This window comes from Urocitellus parryii, chromosome 6, assembly GCF_045843805.1.
Source record: "Urocitellus parryii isolate mUroPar1 chromosome 6, mUroPar1.hap1, whole genome shotgun sequence".
In the NCBI taxonomy this organism is placed as follows: domain Eukaryota; kingdom Metazoa; phylum Chordata; class Mammalia; order Rodentia; family Sciuridae; genus Urocitellus; species Urocitellus parryii.
In genome coordinates this window covers 155551298-155575428 of record NC_135536.1, presented here as the reverse complement: position 1 = coordinate 155575428, position 24131 = coordinate 155551298, and the positions used below count along the sequence as shown (strand labels likewise).

The following is a 24131-nucleotide window of genomic DNA, read 5'->3' as shown; positions in this document are numbered from 1 at the left end:
TCCCATTGACTGCCCTGTTTACACCAGGGTAAAAGCAGCTTGGTGGCAAGGATGGTGGCACACACATGCCCACTTTCCATGGAGCCCGGGGAGCAGGCAGCAACCGGAGGCAGAGATCTAGGGGCAGGTTGCATCTTGCCGCAGTGTTGTGGGATCCTCGGGGACTGATGCAGAGGCCTGTCAGGTGGTTGGGGAGGGGGACCAGAGGTGGGAGGAGTATGTCAAGCACTGAGGCTCAGCCTCACCCTACAACTCCCACACCCCCAATAGAATGACTTGACATTCTGCCATCAGAAAATAATGACCAGGAATATTCCCCAGTGTTGCTAATCACAACTGGGTTTCCTAATCTGATTACAATATTTAAATGTAATTAGTGTTAAATAAAAGTATATTCACTTAATGAAATTATCTACTTCTATTTCTTTCAGAGTAACTTCACTCATCATATCTAAATTAGAACTCCCAGAACAAAAGAAAAGCAATTCTTTGGGGACGATGTTAAGCCTTCTTTGCAAAGAGGGGGTTGGCTTATTGTCTTTTTTTTTTTCACATGTGGGGGGGGTGGTTTTTCGTTATTCTTTAGAATTAAGAATGTTAGGTAGGCATCTTTGTGGGCACAAGATGCAAACCAGGTGCCCCAAATTAAGCAGCATAATCTCCTACTTAGTGTTCATCATTTGCTATTGGATAATATTCAATGATAACATTATTACCTGTCTTGGTCTGCATTCCTTCAAACCAAGCTGAAAACAAAGAATTTGGGTGCAAGTAGTTCAGTTGGGAGTACTCCTAAGGAACTGAGAGAACAGGATAGTGAGACAAGGAAGGAAGGCTAGCCAAAAAGTAAATAGTAGTAGTAGTAATAGTAGTGGTAATAATAATAATAATAATAATAATAATAAAGCATTTATCAGTGGGTCACCAATATGGGCAGAGGCTCCATCCTGAGAATGGTCCATCTGAGGGGTAAGGAAGCTGGGGTGTTCTTTAGCCACCAGTTCTTGCCCTGGTGGTTAAATAGCCTGGGCTATTCTTCTGGCATGTTCTTCCAGCTTCCATGGTCAGAAAATATCCTGTGCAGAGAGAGGCAGGAAAGCATTGGTGGTATCATTTGCAGGTAAGCAGATGAGCCAAGGTAATGAAGGTGGGCCCGACAGCATCTGCTTGAACACCTTTACTATCCCTTAGTTTCCCTGGTTTATTTCTTCTCTCTTATCAGTAGTCTCACAGTTAGCCTTTACCAAAGCATGTGGGCATAGACAGAAGTGGTTAAAAAAAAAATGAAGGTTATAGAAGAAGGTTGTGTCTAGAGGCTTTTGTGGCATTCTTACATTTGTAAAGAGAACCCCAGGTATACTACACTACCAGAAACCTTTGCTAGTAAAAGATGGCATTTGGGGACTTTGTCTTGGCAAACAACAGTACTCTTTCTACTTTGGGAGAGAAGAAGTATGGTTAGATGAGTAGTTTTCAAAATATAATCTTCAGACCAGCACCTTCAGCATTATCTGGGACCTATTTGAAGTACCTATACTCAACAAGTCTTACCCTAGTAAAGACTGAATCAGAAACCTGGGGATGGAGCCCAGGGGTCTGTGCTTTCACACCTTAAAGGTCACTTAAGTCTGAGAACCATTGTGCTGGGGTGTAGGGGAGACAGTCAGTACTCTCCATGGCTAATGGAGCCCTGGAGAATTATTCAATACCTATGAGCCCGTGCAATGGGGAAAACACCCCAGACTTCCTCTTCTACACTAGTATGAAGGTTAAATTAGGTAACAGGTGCAAAGTATCTACCTTTTCCTGATATCTGAAGACATTGCAAACTTTGATCTTGACATGCCTGGGCTTCACTGTTCTGCCAGTGATTTCAAGTTTATCATGCAAGTTTTAGGAGGCTGTGACTATACCTCCTATCCCAAGACCAAAAGTTCTGCTGCCATAAAAGAAAAAAATAAATAAAAGATCAAGACAACAAAAGTTTACATCTTCATTTGTGTCTCTCAAATATTTAATTAGATCATATTCCATCCTTCATAGAAACATATTAGACTCTGCTCTTCTTTCTTGAGCTCCTCAAACCCCTGGAGCCTCTCAGACTTCTACCTCTACATTAGTGGTTCTCAAAGTGTCATCTCTGGGCCACTGACATCAACATCATTTCAGAACCTGTTAGAAATACGAATTCTCAGGTTCTGCCCCAGACCTGCTGCATCAGGAACTGGGAATGGGCCCAGTTATCTGTGTTTTCATAATCCTTCCAAGGATCCCCTCCATCTTCAGTGCGTCATGCTGATGTGATCTTGGCTGTGCCAGCTCCATCCTATCATCCCCACCTTTCTCATGTGCAGTCTCACTCCCCAAAAGACAAAGGAGATCATAAACCCTCGACTGTGCACCCTCACTTCCCCTCCTCAGCTCTGAACCCACCAACCATTTTCTCTCTTACCTGCAGAGGAGGGATTAAGGATATAACACTCATCCATTACCTTCTGAGGCAATTAGGAGACGTCAAACTGCCCCCCCCTCCACACATACCATTTGATGTTGAGTGGCAGTTTGGAGAGAAAATGCAGGAAGAGCCTGTCCTGAATATGCAGGAATGGGGGACCTTCAATAGAGGTGACAGGTGGTCTATTGGTCAGATTTCTTTTTTTAAAATTTATTCATTTATTTATTTGTTTGTTCTAGTTAGGTATATATGACAGCAGAATGCATTTCAATTCATTGTACACTAATGAAGCATACTTTTTCATTTCTCTGGATGTACACAATGTAGAGTTGCACCATATGTGCAATCATACATATACCTAGGATAATGATGTCCATCACATTCCACCATCTTTCCTGCCCCCATTCCTCCTACCCTCTTCTCCCTTCCCTTTGCCCAAAGTTCCTCCATTCTTCCTATGTCCCCGCCTCCCATTTTGCATCAGCATCCACTTATCAGAGAGGACATTCAGACTTTGCTTTTTAGGGATTGGCTTACTTCGCTTAGCATGATATTCTCCAACTCCATCCATTTACCTGCAAATGCCATCATTTTATTCTCTTTTAAGGCTGAGTAATATTCCATTGTGTATAAATACCACAGTTTCTTTATCCATCCATCTATTGAAGGGCATCTAGGATGCTTCCACAGTTTAGCTATTGTGAATTGTGCTGCTATAAACATTGATGTGGCTGCATCACTATTGTATGCTGATTTAAGTCCTTTGGGTAAAGACCAAGGAGTGGGATAGCTGGGTCAAATGGTGGTTCCATTCCAAGTTTTCTAAGGAATCTCCATCCTGCTTGCCATAGTGGTTGCACCAATTTGCAGTGCCACCAGCAATGTATGAGTGTAACTTTCTCCCCAGATCCTTGCAAACATTTATTGTTACTTGTATTCTTTATAATTGCCATTCTGACTGGATTGATAAGGAATCTCAGTGTAGTTTTAATGTGCATTTCTGTAAGTTCTAGAGAAGTTGAACATATTTTCATATATTTGTTGATTGATTGTGTATCTTATTCTGTTCATTTCCTTAGCCCATTTATTGATTGGATTTTTTGGTGTTAAGTTTTTTAAGTTCTTTATATACCCTGGAAATTAGTGCTCTATCTAATGTGCATGTAGTAAATTTGTTCTCCCACTCTGTGGGCTCTCTCTTCATATTATTGATTGTTTCATTTGCTGAAAAGAAGGTTTTTAGTTTGAATCTATCACATTTATTAGTTCTTGATTTTATTTCTTGCACTTTAGGAGTCTGGTTAAGGAAGTCAGGACCTAATGTGACATGATGAAGATCTGTGCCTACTTTTTCTTTTAATAGGTACAGGGTCTCTGGTCTAATTCCTAGGTCCTTGATCCACTTTGAGTTGAGTTTTGTGCATGATGAGAGATAGTAGTTTAATTTCATTTTGTCGCATATGGATTTCCAGTTTTCCCAGCATCATTTGTTGAAAGCCACCTTTTCGCCCATGTATGTTTTTGGTGTCTTTGTCTAGTACGAGATAACTGTGTCTTCTATTCTGTACTATTTGTCTAACATGTCTATTTTTGTGTATTGGTCAGATTTCTGTTGCTATGACAAAACACCCAAGAAAATCAACTTAAAAGGAGGATGAGGGTTTGTTTTAGCTCATGGTTTTCAGAGATTTCAGTGCATGGTCTTTTGGCCCCATTGCTTTGGGCCTGTGGGGAGGTAAAACATCATCATGAGTATCCCAAAATAAAGCAAAGCTGCTCACCTCATGGCTGCCAGGAAGCAAAAAGAAAGAGAGAGAATGGTGATGGAATCCCAATATCCCCTTCAAGGTTATCCTCAGTAACTTCCTCCCGTCCTTACCCACCTCCTAAAGGTTCCACCTCATCCCAGTAGCACCACACAATGCAGCCTTTAGCATAAGGACTTTTGGGGGACATTAAAGATCCAACCATAACATGTGGCCATCCTCTCTGTAGAGCAAGAGTTCTGTGAACCACTGTGTGATCTAGACCAGGCCGGGCCATCTACTGACCATGTGCTTGTTTCTAACTATATTCCTTTTAAGATTGCAAAGAAATAATACAATACTACTAACATAATAAAGCATTTGGGTTTCAAAAATGAAAAAAAAATGCTTTGAAATTTTCCCTTTTTTAAAAGAATGTGCAGTGGAGAAAGATGCTCTGAAACCAACTTCCTAGATATTAGGGCTAATGAGGAGTAATCTTTCCATAAGCAATAGATTATATGCAAGTTCCTCTTGTTCCCCACTCAGGTGGGGTTGGAGAGGTTTGCAGCAGTACAATTTCCAGGACTCCTATTCTTGGGGTTGCAATTCAGTGGGACTAGGGTGGGATCAAGAAATATATATGTTTGACTACTCCCCAGATAATTCTGAAATGCACCTGGGTTGAGGAAACCATTTCTGTAAACATTTTCTCAAAATTGGCAGTCTTATCTAGAAGGAAATTATTTCCTTCTATAATTGTTCATTGGGGCTAAATTGTTTTTATGGGCTTGTTTTCCAAACCACATTTTCTAATTATCTACAAATCATGTAAGTTCTGTCACATCATTACTTTAGGGTTTACCAGGCCTAATTATTAAGTTATCATTAGTTTTATATAGCTGAAGTCATTACATACTCAATAGGACCTAGTAGAGAGCATTTCACAAAGCCCTAGCTTAAACTATCACTGGTAAGAATGGAGGCCCAAGAAGGAATCTCTGCAAGGCATGGGGAAGCCTTCCCATAGGGTGCTAATAAAGCCTTATAAATAGCCCCTCATTTACACAAAACATAAAGCCCTTCCTCATCCTTCCCCACCAGAACTAATGTCACTCATTTTTTAATTCCCACGATGCGTTGTTATTTGGTCTTTTGAAACCGATTGATTAGTAGCTTGTGTTTTGCCATTTCTTCTGACTTGTCTTTTACAGCTGCCGTGCTGGTATTTCTATCTTGTATATGCTTAGTATATATAAATGTCCAATGTTCTCCTGCAAATACATATAAAAACATCATTAATCAATTCCCCTAAATTATAAATGCTCAAATTCATTTGATTCTCTTTTGCCAAAACTCTCAAATCTCATTCCCATTTTTTCAATTGACATTTCAAACATAGCACATACCTATTTTTTTTTCAGTAAGGATTTATGTGTTGCTTTTGTGCAAAGACACATAAGCTTTTCGTCTGAGATTCTGAATCCCCAAATATTTGCCACAGACACTTACCCTGGCTGCCATGCCCCTCCCCTACCTGGTACATGGGGACTCTTCAGAGCACCTAGGTCACTCCAAGAAGACACTTATTCATTATGTTGGGTCCAACGTTGATTCTAGGTCACAAGCTTTGGCTCAAGGAAGGCTTAGGAGATCTTTTCCTTGTCTACTATCTCCAGGTCCCATTTGGTTCGTACAGGGACTGATGAGAACAGGGAGCTCTGACCCACCATACAAGATGGCACCCAAGAGAAGAGAGAAGTAGGGTCAGGGAGAGAGTAGCTTACCTGTGTCTCACCCTGCAAACCCTCCACCTTCTTCTAGATGTTCTTTGAATCCTCTCCTTCTCTTTGGATCTCTCTCTTTGATGTCTCCCCAAATTCAGAGTGGGCCATTACTGACAGCTTTGTGGCCATAGATGCAGCCACTAGGTCATTTTTGCTAGCAAAACAAAATGAACTAAGTGCCCTAAGACATGTCAAAAAGTCTCTTTTGTGATCTGGACAGAAAAAAATACTGAAAAAAAAGTTCATTTTTTTAAGGGAAAAACTGAGATTCTTTTAATCTGCTCTATTTTCTATTCTCTTAATCTGCTCTATTAAATATTTTCTTCTGATTTGTTTTGCTGTAGTTTTTCTTCTAATAGTACAAGTTCTTATAACTCCCAACTTTTCACCCCCATCCATAGCATTTTATTATTAATTGTGTCCCATTATCTTACCTCTTGAAGGGTGAACTAAATCTGAGCTATTCTTTGACTAGTAAAATATCCAGTCAAATCTTGAGCTAGGACTTATCATCATTTAGCAAATATTTTGTCACTCTTTTGGTCAGTTCAGAAAGCAGAAGTTTTAATAAATCAAATTAAGGTGTTGAGATTAATGCATAATAATTATTTTTTCTCTACACCATCTACTTGTTCAAATGGAAACATTAATTAAACCAGTTAATTAAATCAGTAGCTTTGGCTGCCTTTGCTACACCATAAAATATAGATTCATTACATATAGACGTAGATAGTAAGATATATGTATGTATATGTATCGGCAAAAAAATAAAAAATGCTGAGCAGATTGCCTAGCAGATTGATGGGTCTCTACTGCCCAGAAGGACAAACAACATGAAAAGTTTTATGTTTCTTTCTTCATGTTCCCAATAAATTGGCAAAGTGACCCTCTTTATTTGAAGGATAAGGATGTTTAGACCTGATTTTGTAGCTGCCCTCCTGAAACGTGGAATGAAATGTAATACCTTTTACTTATTTCCCTGGATACCCTAATCCCTCCCTGCTTTACAAGTATCTTTGAGCTGTTCCTCCCTTTGTATCCACAGCAACATGAAATCCCCACTGGAATTATTTACTGCAAAAATGCAGGTGCACTTGCTTAATGTTTCATTGGCTTGAGCTCTTAACTTGAACTTCTTTTCCCCCATAATATGGTGACCTTTGATTTTGGAGCACAGTGCTCACATTGATGTTAAATATTGTTTACATTAAGCCAACGCCATCACATCTGAGAGTTGTGCTTTTTCTGTGATTGTGCTGTTTGGCCATTTTATATAATGCTTGCTCAAAGCCATGCTGTACCCTGTGATCACTGTTCTGTGTGAACTTTTTGAATATTTGTAGGTAATCAAATGTAAAATCTTAAACATTTCATCCTCAGAAGAGCTAGAATCTATTAGTCTTATAAATTATAAGCTTCATGATTTGGGACCAATAGTGACAGATTTAGGAAATTAAATCTTTGGATATTGCTAAATCAGATTACAGTAAGTACTGTCTTAGCCAAAATATGAGATTGGAAAATTGGGCACGTGGCATACACCTGTAATCCCATCTTCTACGGGGACTAAGACAGGAAGATAGCAAGTTTAAGGCCTGTCTGGGCAATTTAGCAAGATGCTGTGTCAAAATGAAAAAGGACTGGAAATGGAGCTCAGTGAGAGAGTACCTCTGGATTCAATCCCGATTGTCTATCTTCTGTCTCTCTCTGTCTCTCTCTGTCTCTCTCTGTCTCTCTCTCTCTCTCTCTCTCTCTCTCTCTCTCTCTCTCTTACACACACACACACACACACACACACACTCACACACACACACACACATATACAAGGTTGGAGGAAAAAAGAAAATACTGATGTCATTTTCATATAAAAGAATGGCCTTTTATATGAAAAGTAGGAACCTTCAATGAGTGACAAGAAGGTTACAAATAAGGTTGGGGAGGTCAATGAGGTCCTGACTGTAAGAACCTCATGCACCATGCTAATGAACTTGAACTTCATATTTTGGTGATAAAAATAGTTAACATCCATCAAAAATTACTATGAAGCAGGCAATATTCTAAATGTTTTCCAGATATGATTTCATTTAATTTTCTCAGCACCCCTATGAAGCATTAGGTTGTATTTTTTTTCTCCTTTTATAGGTGAAGAAAATGAGCTACAGTAAGGTTAAATAACTTGCCCAAGGTAAACAAACAAACAAAAGAAAAGCTAGAAAGTACTAGAGCTGGGAGCCCAGCTGAGGAAGTCTGACTCTCAAATCCATGATCTTAATCACTAGGCTCTGCTGCTACCAAGATAGTAAGCAAAGACGGGGAATTTCAAAGCCAAAACCATTGAGATTTGATTTAACTGAAAAAGAGGTTTCCAGTAGCTGTAGCTGTGTGGGAGAGGGGAAGAATAGAGAGACTTGTGCCAGAGAAACTAACCCAGATACTATTTCTCTAAGCCAGATGGTGAGCTACAGCAATGTGTCACAGGAATGATTGCGGGGGTGGGGCGGCATTTAAGAGATATGGACAAGGTAAAAGTGATTGGGCATGATGACCAATATGGAAAGGTGGAAGGATTATAGGAATCTGAGTGCAGGCCTCCAGATTCATAGCTTGAGAAGTGGTTCGTTAGCTATGGCTTTGATAAAGCTTTAAAAAGAGTTGGATTGGGGCTGCAAAGAGCTTTGTATTTATGATGTCCCTGGAGCACCCTAATTTTGAACACATTAAATTTGGGATGACATTGGAGTATTTAGAAATCAGGTTTGTATCTCAGAATAAACATTATTATAGTATCCAAGAGTACATTATAGAAAATGTGCAAGACGAAGGAATGGTGGTAGATGGCATCACCCTGGGAAATGTGCACAAAACCTATAGGGAGCTTGGTTAGGGATAGGACAATGAGGAGGAGCTGGGTTTAGATAGCTTTTGCATCACTGTGACCCAACAAGAACAATTTACAAAAGTCAAAAGTTATTTTGGCTCATAGTCCCAAAGATTCAGTCTATGGTTGGTCAACTCTATGGCTCTAGGTCCAAGGTAAGGCAGAACATCATGGCAGAAAGGCTTGGTGATGGAAGCAGAGAGAGAGCTCCACTCATCAGCAGCAACGTATAAACCCCCAAAGGCATGCCCCATGACCTACTTCCTCTAGACACATCCTACTTGCCCAGTTACTACCCAGTTAATCCATTCAAGTGGAACAGTCCACTAATTAGATTACAGCTTTCATAATCTAATCCTTTCTCCTCTGAATATTTTTGCATTGTCTCACACATGAGCTTTGGGGAGACACCTCATAACCCAAACCATAACACTCTATCAAAAGAAAAAAAATTACTCATCAGAGACCCTTAGGACGGTGTTGTCTCAGATAACATATTCTGTTGGACACAGTTCCTTGGTGGGAAGCCTGCATGACCCCAGCCTTCACCGTTTCTCTGTCCAATCCTCCTTTAGATTTAGGATCAGTAATGGCATTCCATTGTTACTATTCCATGGATAACTCTCTGTCCTTTTGGTTCCTGTAACCCTGTCAATGCCTCCTGCTTTCATTCAGTCTGACTTTGTGGAGTTTACCATCTATTTTTTTTTTTTTTTGGCCTGGATCCTGATTAATGAGGATCTTCTCTCATCCCCACCTCATTCTTCCTTCACGAGTCACTGTAAGTAAGAACTTCCAGTTGCCACTCAGTATTCATTCTGATCTTTGTCCTCAGTGACAGAATTGTGGGCCATGTGGTTTTGTGGAAAAAAAACAACGGTGTTTAAGAAACTGCATTTTTCAGCCTCCTTTGCTTCTGCATGTGGCCATATCACTGAGTTCTTGTAATATAAACAAATTGGACATGTGGAACTTTCAGGAGGGGAGCTCCAGTCACCTGGGGTGGCCTTGGGATTGGAAACCGCACATGGAGATGTAGAGAAACGGGGCCATCATCACTGTTGGCTTCACAGATCCACCGTATCAGCACTAGACTGGTTTATTAAGACTCGCTGTAACAGAAATGGGCTGGTATAGGGATTTGGAGAGAGGTGAGGAATTTGAAGAGGAGACAGAGTTAATGGGGAGACACCTCCCTTCTGAAGCTGGGAAAGGAAGAATGTTCTTGTGAGTGCAAGAAGGGAAGTGTAGGGGAACTGAGGACTGGTTTGTGTCAGAGATGTGCTCAGTTGAGAAGGAGGAAGGAGAATTAGTTGCAGAAACAAGAAAGATTGTAATGAGGAACTTGAAGATAGACAATGAAAAACACAAAAGGAATTTGACTAGGGCTAAAGAAAAGAAGTGCAAAGCTGGTTCTTTTATATAGAAAACGCCAGAAAATACTCCTCTCCCCTAAAAAAAAAAAAATTTTATTATATCACTACATATGATTGTTTCAAAAACCCTACTTTTTTGGGAAATTTTCTAATTGTACGATAGCATAATTCAGGATGATACAATGTGGTAATGTGGCAATCTATAAGTCATTTGATCCATGTTGTTAGATAATTCAAATTATTCAGTACCAAAGGGATTGTTTTTGTAGTAAAAGATATAGCTACATAATCACTAAGCCTTTTATTCACATAGAGCTATAAAAGGGGTCTGTAAACAACTACTGTTAGTATAACACAAACCCCATTTTTGGTCACATGGAATCCAAAACCACGATAAATTTTAACTGCCTTTGAGTGTAGACACATTCTTCTTCTTATTTGTGTTTTCCATTAGAAGGTAGTAAGTCCAAGGCTTGTCATTGTTGTGCATTTTCAGACTGGCAGCTATAAGTAGCTGGGGTTAATTGTGACCTTTATGTTATTTGAAGATATTCAAAATTTTTATTCTTATTATTAGAGGATAAGATGTGCTTGGTTTACCTCATATCAAATAAGAATATTCATTCTTAAATGACACCCATCCTTAGAGACTTTAGAGCAAAACCTTTCATAATATTTAGCTATTTTTAAATGTCAGGTGCAGTTGAGTTTATTGCATTGCCAGCCTGGGCCATCAGCAAAAGTCTCCTGTTTTTAGTGCTACTTAACAGATTGTCAGTAAATTGATAGCATTTCCACATTTGGAAAATTTCCAATCTCCTCATGGCAAAGGAGGGCAGGTGTTTTCCTCTGACTTGGTGAAGGTTCCTTTTTCAGCATTTGGTTGATTGAAAGGAGATGGGTGAACTAAGAAGAGATATTGGGGAGGGCGGGAATATATATATATATATATATATATATATATATATATATATATATATATTTTCTCATCAACTAGGATCCTAGGAAAATATCAGCTCACCCCTAAAATCTTGCTAAGTCTTACCAGAGGGCAAATCTACAGAAGGAATATTTTTTAATAGTTTCTTTTTAGTTGTAGATGAACACAATACTTTTATTTTGTTTATTTATTTTTATGTGGTGCTGAGGATTGAACCCAGTGCCCCACACATGTGAGGCAAGCACTCCACTGCTGAGCCACAACCGCATCTCCCAGTAGGAATATTTTAGACATTGAAGGGTATATATGGAATAAGTCTTAAGTCTTAAGCATGTGAGTTTTGATGTTGCTTTTGTGGTTGTTTTTTTGTTTTGTTTTGGTACTAGGGATTGAACCCAGGAGCTATATGCCACTGAGCTACATCCTCAGCCCTTTTTATATTTTATTTTGAGACAGAGCCTCATGAAGTTCCTGAGGCTAGTCTCAAACTTAGCTGGTCTTAGCCTTTTGGGTTGCTGAGATTACAAGGTGTGCACCACAGCATCAGATTTACGCATGTGAATTTTTAGAAGCTACCACTTACATGTGTTGGACACACTGCTTAAAACTACCTGTAACCTGTAGGACTGGTTAGAGAGGGTGGTTTGGGTGCGTGGAGAGGGTGCTGCTTCGAGTTGGAAGGCATGAATTTCATTACTGGCCCTTGCTGCTTATGAGTTTCTGACCTTCAGCAAATTACATAACCATTTCCAACCTTGATTTTCTTACACATGAACTACCCGCCACGCCCCTACTCCTCCAGCATAAATGGTCTTGAAGATTAATTTCTATGATAATGTCTAGGAATGCGCCTTGGACTCTAGAAAGCTTGATGTATTTAAGGCAGTTTCACTTTTAGAAGGAGGCCCCTAGAATTTTCTCCTAGAGGATACTTTGGTATTTTTATTTGAATAAATATATGCATCTTGAAGTAATAAATCTAACATTGACCTGTGGGAATGAGATGATCTATGGATTCCTCTCAACAATTTGAGGGTCTCCAGGGCAGTACATCCTCTGGATGAACCAGCATCCTCTGGTTCTGCATCCATACATTCAAATAAACTCAGGCAGAAAATACTTAGGGAGAATTTTTTTTTTTTTTTTACTATCCTGAGCATGCACAGATTTTTACCTTGTCATTGTTTCCTGAAAGTACAGTATAAAAACTATTTTCAGAGCATTTACATCGTACTGGGTATTATAAGTAATCCAGAGATGATTTAAAGTACACAGGAAGAAATTCAGGTTATTTTGTAGGCAAACATTACACCATTTTATATAAGGGACTTGAGCATCTGCAGATTTTGCTATCTGCTGGGGACTCCTGGAACTAATCTCTTTTGTATTCTGAAGGGGCCACTGTATGGACAAAAGTTAAGTGAAAGGACATCGAGCCACACAGTGCCCAGTATGGCTTTGTCAAGTCATTGTGCCTCAGTTGCATTTGATAAAATAGGGATAAAATATTATTGACCTCATAGTATTGCTGTGAGGATTAAATGGAGGAAATAATACATGCAACATGAATGATTTTAAGTACTCAGCAGGATTTTAAGCTGTTTCTTAGTGGTAGTTTGAAATCAAGCTTTGCATCAATTTATACAAATTGATCTCCCTCCTCTCAATTTGTGGATTTTATTCTGTTTCACTTTGGGAAGCAAACTTTAAAAAAAAAAAATTAAACAGTGTCTGCCATTATACCATTTGTAGCTCTTGGAATTTCTGCAATTAGCTCCAATGCCATCTTCCTTTTTTCATTTAAATCGTTCTATTTTAAGGTTTGTGTAAAAAAAAAAAAAAAAAGAGTTGCTATCCTCAAAGAAAAATCCAACAGTTGAATGACACATGAAATAAAGTTAAATTGAATTATAATAAACATCCACTGAATCTTGCGTAACCTCTCTTTGTTCTTTTCTCTCTCTCTTTTTTTTTTTTCCTCCTTAGTTCTCACCTGAAGTTTAATAATCTCACCCTGATTTCAACTCATGGACTCCCAGGGAAAAAACTTCTGGGCAATGAACAAAGAAAGTTTCTGGCAACCAAGTACGAATCCTATTTGATTTTTCATTCTAAGGCCTAACTGTAATCCGTGCATAGTCTTTTCTATGGTCTCTAATAGATTTCAGATTGGAAAGGGAAAAGTGAAAGACTTTTCTCCTAGTGTTCAGCATTACTTAAGAAATACGAATTCAAACCTATTACCGAGAGAATGGTCCAGAGTGGCAGTTTGGGGCCACCATTTTGTATCTGTGAGAAGCCAGTTGCCCTCTTCCAACAATAGGGGTGGAGTCCATGGACCCAGCCACCCCTACAGGGTCAATGGAGCTTGATGACTATGCCTGCATCTGACAGGGCACCTCAGTAGGGCTTGGCTCTCATGCCCACTCCACCTTTTGTAATTAGGTGCTGACTGGGCACCTTCAATGCCTGTCTAGGCAAGCTCTATTGTTTTCATCCCCATAGGATCATTATTTGACAACATCTGTTCTAGAAAATACTGTTCCATTATCACACAGCTTCCACTAATTTTAATTTTCTATAGCAAAACATTAGTACAAAAATATTAGGATTCCTGCCTCTAGAAACAATCTCCCAATTTTTTTTAGTGAAGAGTTAAGGAAATTGTTCCTCTCAGGGGACCAGTTCATTTCAGAATCTATGATGAAAGGACCCTCTTTCCTCAAAACTTGCTTTGCCTTCAAACAGTGAAGAAAAACCATAGATTCTTGGCCAGCAGAATAAGGCTCATTTTGAACTAATACCTTTACCAGACTCTAAACTTTGATATATTTTTTTTCTTTCTTGGAAGATTGCCATTACAGAGCAGTAAAGGACACAGGATTTGAGCCAGGAGGATGTGGATTCAGATCCTGCCCTTACTACTAAGGGTCTGAGTGAAGGATTTCACTTCTTTGAGCTTAGGTTCTTTTAATTGTGAAAAGTATATGATTAAGATGTGCTGCCTGGAATTTTTGTTAAAAAATTCTGGTCAAGAATAGAGAATCGATACAATGGACATCCTCTTTTCCTCCATCACACCTTCCCTCTTTCTAAACTACATGACTCCCAGAAAATGCTAGTGTTATTGATGTCTTAAGAAGAGTTTTTTTTCCTGATATTTTCTTTTTTTTCACCTGGCTTATTTGTTTTATTTTTAACAAAATATAATTAATTGTATGATTACATAATTTAAGTTTCAATAATGTCTACATTTAACAAATATTTAACAAAATCCCTGAAAACTGAGCAATTGGGTCTTAGGCACCATTATGAACTAGCTTCAGCACTACACTTCCTAGCTCAGGCTTTTACACAGAGCTCAAAGTCACTTTGAAAGACCTTCTCCACCACTGCTACCCATAGAGTACAAGGGAAGGTTTGGTGCAGTAAATTTTTTGTTTGTTTGGTTTTTGTTTTTGTCTTTAGTTTTGTTTATATATATGACAGCAGAATGCATTACAATTCTTATTACACATATAGAGCAAAATTTTTCATATCTCTGGTTGTATACAAAGTATATTCACACCAATTCATGTCTTCATACATGTACTTTGGATAATACTGATCATCACATTCCACCATCATTTATAACCTCGTGCCCCCTCCTGTCCCTTCCCATCCCTCTGCTCTATCTAGAGATTGTCTATCCTCCCATGCTCCCTCTCCCTATCCCACTATGAATCAGCCTCCAACATGGAAAGCAGTATGGAGATTCCTTGGAAAGCTGGGAATGGAACCACCATTTGACCCAGCTATCCCTCTCCTTGGTCTATACCCAAAGGACTTAAAAACAGCATACTACAGGGACACAGTCACATCAATGTTTATAGCAGCACAATTCACAATAGCTAAACTGTGGAACCAACCTAGATGCCCTTCAGTAGATGAATGGATAAAAAAAAATGTGGCATATGTACACAATGGAATATTACTCAGCAATAAGAGAGAATAAAATCATGGCATTTGCAGATAATTGGATGGAGTTAGAGAAGATAATACTAAGTAAAGTTAGCCAATCCCCAAAAACCAAATACTGAATGTTTTCTTTGATATAAGGAGGCTGATTTAAGAAGAGTTTTAATGCAACCAGCTTGGTATAAGTTCTATCCATCCCCAGACTGAGTGTGATAGGAAAGAATGGTGTAAAGGACTTTCTGCTGATGTTATACTTTAAGTTTCAATAATGTCTACATTTAACAAATATTTAACAAAATCCCTGAAAACTGAGCAATTGGGTCTTAGGCACCATTATGAACTAGCTTCAGCACTACACTTCCTAACTCAGGCTTTTACACAGAGATCGAGATCAAAGTCTCTTTGAAAGACCCTCTCCATCACTGCTACCCACAGAGTGCAAGGGAAGGTTTGGTGCAGTCTGCATAGGCAACTTGAGTACCTAGGTAGAAGTTGCTCATTTTGAAGATCCCTGTCTGATCCCTGCAGGATGGGTCTAAGACCCATACCCCAGATGTCCTAGCTTCTGTCCTTGCCTCTTTGCATTCTCAACACAGTCACCACAGCAACACTTCAAAAATGTGACTCAGATCATGTCAAGTCCTTACGGCCCAGAACTGCACTGTCCAAGAGAGCAGCTATTAGCCACATGGGGCTATTTAAATTTAAATTAGTTAAAATTAAATGAGATGAAAAAATTCAGCTCCTCAATCACATTAACCACGTTTCAAGAGCTCAAAATAGCCACATATGGCAGTGGCTACCATACTAGCTTAGCTACAGAACATTTTCTTTATCTCAGAAAGTTCTAGAATGTTTTGAAACTAAAGTCTGTTGTTCCTATCTACTTCTCTGACATCATCTTTTACTTTTTACTCTTTTCTCTCCACACTAGCCCTATCAACAACTTTAATGTCCCTCAAACACAAGAAGCTAGTCCACCTTGGGGTCTTTGCTTTTTTTCTCTGAAATTTTACCTCTTCCATGAGGTCTACCCTGACAACCCCATTCGTTTGCAACCAACACTTCAACTTACTCTAGTTCCCCTTACTCTGCACTATTTTATTTTGTTTTATTTTTAGTGCTACTGAAATCCTTCTGAATGTTATATAATTTGCATTTTAAAACTATGTTTTTTTCTTTATATTCCAAATCGTTCAACTATAATGTAAATTCCACAAGGGCAGGAATTTTTGCCTTTTTGTTCACTAATATATCCCCTGTATCTGGGAGAGTGCCTCACATATAGCAGGTGCTCAATACATGATGTGGAATACACCAATGTTGCCTCCAAAGAACTGCAGGCATTCCCTCAATCATAATAAGACAGGCACCAAACAGCTCCATCCCTCCATATGAGCCACTACATAATATCCTAACTCTTGGAAGCCAGTTAACAGGATGTTCCCTTCAAATGGTCCTCATACCAGAATAAAGGAAATTATCTTCTGATTATGGATTTTAAAAACAACAAGGACAAACAACATCCATAAATTTAATCATTTAAATTCCTCATTCCGAATACTACTTTTGAACTTGTTCTTAGCCAGTGTTTTGCTCCATTATAATGGTTATTATTTTTTTGCATAGCATTTTTGTCCACCCCAAGTCCCCTGCCCCACTCTGTCCACCACTGATGGAGGTGCAAATGACATGCCCAGAGCACAGCTAAAGGGAAGCAGCAGGAAAGCAGGAGAAACAGGAAGGAGGAGAAGCCACTAATTGGACAATCAACCATGCATAATTGAAAGTTAATTGTAACAGTCCTTCTTCTAAGAATGTCACAATTAATACTCTCTGAAAACCTCTAAGGTTTTTTCCATTCTGAATGTTCTGATTCCATGAGGTGCAGGTCTCCACTGACTTCTATTGGCTCCCCTGGAGTTGGCTTCTAATTGTGCACCTGGAGCTTTGGCTAAGTCTCCTGCCCACCAGGTCTGGGGGCACTGCAACATTGAACAAGTAGGCCACTCCTCATTTATGCCTTCTTCCAGAAATTTCCCCTTCCTGCATTTCTGCTTCCTGCTCCCCCTTCTCATTATCTGGCTCCAGAGTTTTCTATAAAGACAACCTTTCACATTTCTGCCCCTATGGTGCTGGAGACTGAACCCAGGGCCTTGTACACGCTAGGCAAGTGCTCTACCACTGAGCTACATTCTCAACCCCCTTTCATATTACTTTCAAGTCAGGGTCAAGCTCACTTGAGACAACGTGAAGTTTCACTGATGCGCCTTTTTTGGTTCTTTCTTTTCCAGAGAACCCTGGCAGGAGTATGTCTCTCATCACCAATCATAACCCTCCTGTGTTAGAATCCTAAGGCTTATTTACTTTGCATAGGAAATAATTTTGGAAAATTTTTTTGCTTATAGTTTCCCTTGTGGGGAAATTAAAGAAGGTCCAGATGGATAGTAATATCCACAATAGACAGCAATCCCTTACACTGTGAGATTTTAACATAAGAAATGTCATTCAAGTAGTAACAGACTGCAAAAGCAAGCAGCCCACAACCTTCAATGCTTCTTTTTGCATCTGAGTAAAGATTCCTGAAAATCAGTGTTCGAGTACCAGTTCCCACTGGACAGAGCTTCGAATTTTAAGTCTGAAATATGCATTCTGACATTATCAACACTGCTGTCCTACCATCATTAAAAATAGTATTGTCTTAGCCTTTCACAAATTTCCCCTGAGAGCTTTTATCTTTGAGCAAATCCTCATAAGACTAATCCCTGGACACTAACTATGTTTAATTTTTCCTCATCTTGGACAGCTTACAGTAGAGATTGTATAACTAGAACAATCCTTTGTGGGTCTCTCATGAATGTACAAAACCAGTGAAGTTTCCTGTATTTCTGTAAAGCTATCAAAATGGCTTTTTAAAAGAATTTCAACTCCCTATCCATTATTTTCCTGTGACAGGCCAGCCCCTGATTTTCTTTTTATTATTATTATTATGATGATGATTTTTTTATTAAGGAGAAATTTTCTTGTTTTTAAGTGTTGTTTCACAGACAGATACAAAGCCCAGAGCTCCCATCTCTTTCTAGGGCTGTGTAACAGGGTCTAATGTGCATCCATTACTAGAATTCTCTTTGTGTGGTGAAACCAGACTCATGTATGGATCAAAAAGAAAAAATGTTCTCCCATTACCACTTCAGAACCCTGTTTTCTTCCAAATAGAGTAAACAGGATTATGTGCCATTAATATTATTTCAAATAGTACCCTTCACATATGCATCCCACTTGACAAAATATCATCTCCTACATGCTCATGTTCATTCCTTACTGTGCATGGAGGGTGGGCTAAGTGCCCCAGGTTGAGAGGTGAAGAAACTGGGGACACAGGGTTCCCAAAGTCCAGGCTCGTTGGCTGAAGAGCAGGGACTCAGACCTGGCATAGTTCTTTCTGGAAAAGATCATCTAGCCTAATTTTAAATGAAACACTATCCTGTCACCTGAGACTGTCCATCTTCAGAACAGGATTATTACAAAGGTCATTTACACAAGGTGAAACCTTTCAGAAAGTTCCAGAAACACCCCTCATAAAAGTCTTTAAATAAACCCAAAGCTGTAAGAAACCCACTCTTGTCACATTAGAGGAGAGTGCCCAAACTCAACAAAACCCAGAAAAAGAAAGTCCACAGTGCCACCAGTACGCTGCCCCAGCATTAACAGTCACCCTGGACCTGGTATACTGACAAGTGCGCCCAATGTAAACCACCACTGCCCTGGAGAGTGAATCCCAAAAGTCCCCAGTGATTGTTCTTGCTGTGAATGTAATTCCCTCATTGAAAATTTCTTTAAATAAAATGCGCTTTGTTTTTTGACTTGAAACCATACATTAATTCTAAGAACAAGTCACTGACTGAAAAATATTAGCAAAATAGGAAAATAGCAAAAATAACACTCAATGATGTTACTTTCTTCTTCCTCATTCCCTTTGCAGAAGAAAGTGTACAAGTGATCTCTCTCTCTCTCTCTCCCTCCCTCTCTCTCTCCCTCTCTCTCTCTCTCTCTCTCTCTCTCTCTCACACACACACACACACACACACACACACACACACACACACCCCTCTCTCCTTGTGGACTGGCCTAAGCCAGGTGGAACAATTTAGTTTTAATGGGAAGATGTCAATTTGTGCCTAAGTGTTTCAAAACGAAAAATCTCCTAGCATCCATCCTGGTAAACTCACAGCAAGAGCACAGACTTGGCTCACTAGGGGACTCGAACCAGCTCACCAGATGTCTAATTAATGCCCGCTGTCAGCTGCTCAAATGTCACTTATGGAGCTTCTCTCTTTGCAGCCACTGTTTTAATGATAAAGATTATGCATTGATGTCACTGTGCTCCTGGGTTAATGTTGTGGTTGGTAGAATGACTGGCATAGACCGAGCAGCCAAGCACGTAATAGTTTCCAAGGACCAAATCGTGCTGTACGACCACCTCATCCTCTGTACCGGGCAGCAGTACCAGGTGAGGCTGTGCACATGGGATGTGTTTGGAGATCTCCACGGTTAATGTGTTTACTGGGGCACATGCTCTCTGGGTAAAGAGCATCCTTTCTTGCCCTGACAGCTGCCACTCTATATTCATAAAAGCGCTCTTCAAGGCCTGCGCACATGACCAGAATTGTGTCCGCAAACCCTCCCAGAAACCCATTCCAAGAAAAACATTCTGCTCCAGGATAAAAATCACAGCAAGTTGGAGAAATGTCATTCTTAAGCTGTTGTCCCAAAGTCTAACACTTAACGGCTCACCATAGCAGAATCCAGACACAACCAGGCACGCATTTGTGGTAAATTAATTTATGCCTCAAGAGGCTAACATTTGGCTGTGGCAATGCACTCACGCAAAAGTATTTCAAACATGCGCACCTTCTGTCAACCCTTATTTTATTTTGTCTCTCAGTTATAAAACTAGGAAATCAGATTGACTGCTTTCCCAGTGACCATGCTTCCCGTTTGATTAATCTCTCAAGCCACATTTGAATACGGCATTGCTGGATTCAACCGAAGCTGTTCATGTCTCAGGCAGCAGATTTTAATATTCCCACTTCTTGGTGCACATTAGCATTTTCTGTGGCCCACAATACAGTCTCTCTCCCATGAAAATACATTGTTTTATAACTCAAGGATGGGCTCTCAGTTAGACCATCTCATGCATAGTGGTGGATTCAATGCGTGTATGCTTTCTTTACTTTTCCCAAGCCAGAAGGAGCAGACAGAGTCTCAGTCCTAGCGCTGTTACTGCATGTGGTGAGCAGTCACTTTAGCAATGTTCCCTGCTTTGTCTGCACATTGAGATCCCCTAGGGTGCTTTGAAAACACCTATCCCTAGGCGCTGCCTCTGGAAATTGTTTTAGTTATTTTGGTGGGCCTGTTTGTTGTTGTTGTAGTACCCAGGGGTGCTTTACCACAGAGCTACATCCCTAGGACTTTTGGGGTTTTGTTTGAGATCCCATTTTGCTAAATTGCCAAGGTTGGTCTTGAACTTGTGATCCTCCTGCTTCAGCCTCCCAAATCACTGTGAATACAGGTGTGTGTCACTGTGCCCAGCTCCTGCAGTGTATTTTTAAGCTTCCCAGATGACCATAAACTAAGCCAGAGAATCACCAGCTGGAATTTTCTCAAGGTTGAATTCCTTCATCTTTATCTTAGAACAGCACTTGTCAAACTGCATGGTGCACACACAAAGCCTCAGAGCATCCTGTTAAAACCAAGATGCTGAGCCCTGGGGTGGGGTGGCAGAACCTGAGATAGTAGTTTCTAACAAGCTCCCTGGTGAGGCTGTTGCTGCTAGTGAATGGACTGCACTTTGAGGAGCTTGGGTGAATCTCTAAATAATTTACTTTTCTTTCTTTTTTTTTTTCTTTCTTTTTAAGAAGTCTCTTTCTCAAAGGATAAAAAAGAATGCTTTTTTTTTTTTTGGTTGAAGGATTAAAAATGAACTGGAGAGATACCTCATTTTGATATTTAAGGATTCCTCATACTTAAAAAAAATAATAAACCAAAAGAAAACACCAGGCACCCCTTTCTCCTGTCCCCCCTCACCTGCCCCACGGGTTCCAGCTGCTGCTGGCGACTGCGTACTTTGGAAACTGAGCAGAGGACTGGGCCAGCTGTCCAGTGACTCGGGCGTCTGCCCATGTGTGTCCAGCTGCCCCTACAGCTTTAGTTTGCAGCACATTAAGCTCTTGCCCTTTTTACAGTGGGAAAAATGAAATGAAGAAGTGATAAAGGGAGTTCCAATTTAATTTTTCCAGAAGGACATAAAAATCAAAGGTACATAGAGCAATACAGAAAGGGCAGCTGAATTCACTGGGGACCTTCTAGTTTTATTTCTTTTTCTATCTCCTTCTCTTTGATTCTCGCATGGTTTTTGTCCCAATTTTGTCAAACAAAATGATGAAAATAAAACCTAAACCCAAAGCAAGAAGACAATCTGTTATAAAATATAATTATGATCTTTCACCTCTAATTAGACCTTTGAAATTGCATGCTTCACTGTAAAATATTCTGCAATATTTTTGATATGCAAATGCATATCACATAATCTTTTTATCAGAAAATATGTGCTCAAGGTAAAATCTTTAATTGTATGGCATGGCTGAGAGTAAGGAGGGCTGTTCTCTTACTTCCAAGTCCTCTTTCTTGAGCTATACAGTCTGAAGCATTTCTGCTAGAATAAAGTGCTTTAGAATAAAGTGCTTTAGAATAAAGTGTTTACTACCATATTTCCAGGTACCATGTTTATAGAAGTTTTGTCCTTGATCTGCCAACTGCAAAGTTGCCATTATTCAAGGCCTCTCTGTTTTGAAAGATGATTGGGCATTTAGCTATCTCATTTTCAGTACCCTCTAACTTCCTTACCCACCCACTTCATCAGTTTTCACTGGTTTTTGAATGAATACATGCCACCTTTGAAAACCACTCTTTGAGATCACTTCCAAATGAGATCACATGACTCGCAAATGGTTACTGAGAGATGGATAATACCTGCTCTGTGCCTGGACTTGGGTAATCTCATAAGGAAGAAGAACACAAATTTAACTCAAACTTAACACCAAAAACCAACCAAACAACAACGAATAACCCAATCAATAAATGGGCAAAATAACTGAACAGAAACTTCTCAAGAGAAGAACACAAATGACCAACAAATATATGAAAAAAAAAATGCTTCAAATCTCTAGCAATCAGGAAAATGCACATCAAAACTACACTAGGATTTCCCCTTACTCCAGTCACAGTGACAATGATTAAGAATACAGGCAATATGAATGCTGACGAAGATGTCGGGGGAAATGTGTACGTGTATACTGTGAGACCACAGATTATTACAACCACTCTGGCAAGCAGTATGGAGATTCCTAAAACAAGTAGGGATGAAACCACCATATGACCTAGCGATTCCTCTCCTTGGTGTTTTCCAAAAACAAGTAATATCGATATACCATAGCAATATGGCCACCTCAATGTTTATAGCAGCACAATTCATGATAGCTAAATTATGGAATCAACCCACGTGCCCATCAGTAGATGAATGGATTAAGAAATTGTGAGCCAGGTGTGGTGGCACATGCCTGTAATCCCAGCAGCTTGGGAAGCTGAGGCAGGAGGATCATGAGTTCAAAGCCAGCCTCAGCAATAGTGAGGCACTAAGCAACTCAATTAGACCCTGTCTCTAAATAAAATACAAAATACTCCAAATAACTTAGATTAAAAAAGAAAATTTAGAACTTTATAATAGTATAAGGATAGGTAGCAAGCACCACAAATGTAATTTAAATAATTTTTGTAAATCTGAAAATAACTATGAAATAGGAAATTATGACTCTCAACCTAAGTTAGTCTAATAGAGACCAAGAACTTCCTGAAAATATGAAAAAAAAAGTATAAAGGGAGTAATATGAGTCATCTTAAGTAGGCAGTCCAAAGGTAATATTTCTGGGTTGATCCATTATTATTTAGAGGAATTCGGTGACACACGCCTGTAATCCCAGAGGCTCTCCGGAGGCTGAGACAGGAGGTTTGCAAGTTCAAAGCCAGCCTCAGCAATAGTGAGGCACTAAGCAACTCAGTGAGACGCTGTCTCTAAATAAAATACAAAGTAGGGCTGAGGATTGGACTCAGTGGTCGAGTGCCCCTGGGCTCAATAACCAGTACCTAGCCCCCGAAAAAAAAAAAAAGAACCATAAAAGACTATGTCAGGCAAATCCACTCAGCTCTTAGAGCAGCGATATTAGTACACAACAAAGTAAAATTGGAGACACAAAAGCAATTAACACTGACAAAGGTCAAAATTCATGGTGACAATATAGAGGTCACAAACCTATTATGGGCTGAACATGATTGTGTCAAAGGACAGGCCACAAAAACAAGGGTGTACACCTGGCTTACTCATTTAAGAAAAGGACAAGCTAAGGCATATCCAGAATCTCAAATTCACCCCAGACGTTGAGTCACACAGATGAAAATTGGGGTGGCTAGGATGACCAGCTAGTCAGAACTAGTCTTGTACTTCATAACTCCAGGAAGCTGATTTAGGACAGGTCCACGGAAGCAATGGGAATATGATGCCTTCTAATGGTCTGGCAGTCTCTTCCACAAGGGAATGGCCAGCCCCAGGAGACAGGAGCATGCTGTGCTGAGAGCCTTCATCAGAGCAATGAGAGTCCCGGATGGCAGTCGAGGGTTTTCTATGAAATGATCATATGTTAGCTGATGTAACCTTCATGGTGACTCTAAGATGATTCCAAGAAAAATCACCTTGGAGTGAGTGTCATCTTCATTCTCACACTTCAGATTAGGGGACCACCTGTAATTTAGCAATTTGCCTGGGGCCTTTCCACTGCAGGTGAACTTTCTGCCCATCATAGGTGCAGTAGTATTCCTGCCTAACCATCCTAAGACCTCGCCACACGAATATGCAAGACAGCTGGTATAGATCCTCCAAC

General features: G+C 39.7%; 1 protein-coding gene across 1 annotated transcript in view; it reads left to right on the top strand.

The window, feature by feature from the left end:
* The window catches only part of Cfap61 (cilia and flagella associated protein 61), a 262491-nt gene that overhangs the window by 148604 nt on the left and 89756 nt on the right, over positions 1 to 24131 (top strand). Inside the window, exons 19-20 of the mRNA XM_026400722.2 lie at positions 13168 to 13266; positions 19480 to 19648. Of these exons, the coding sequence (XP_026256507.2) occupies positions 13168 to 13266; positions 19480 to 19648 (268 nt within the window). The remainder of the gene's footprint in view (positions 1 to 13167; positions 13267 to 19479; positions 19649 to 24131) is intronic.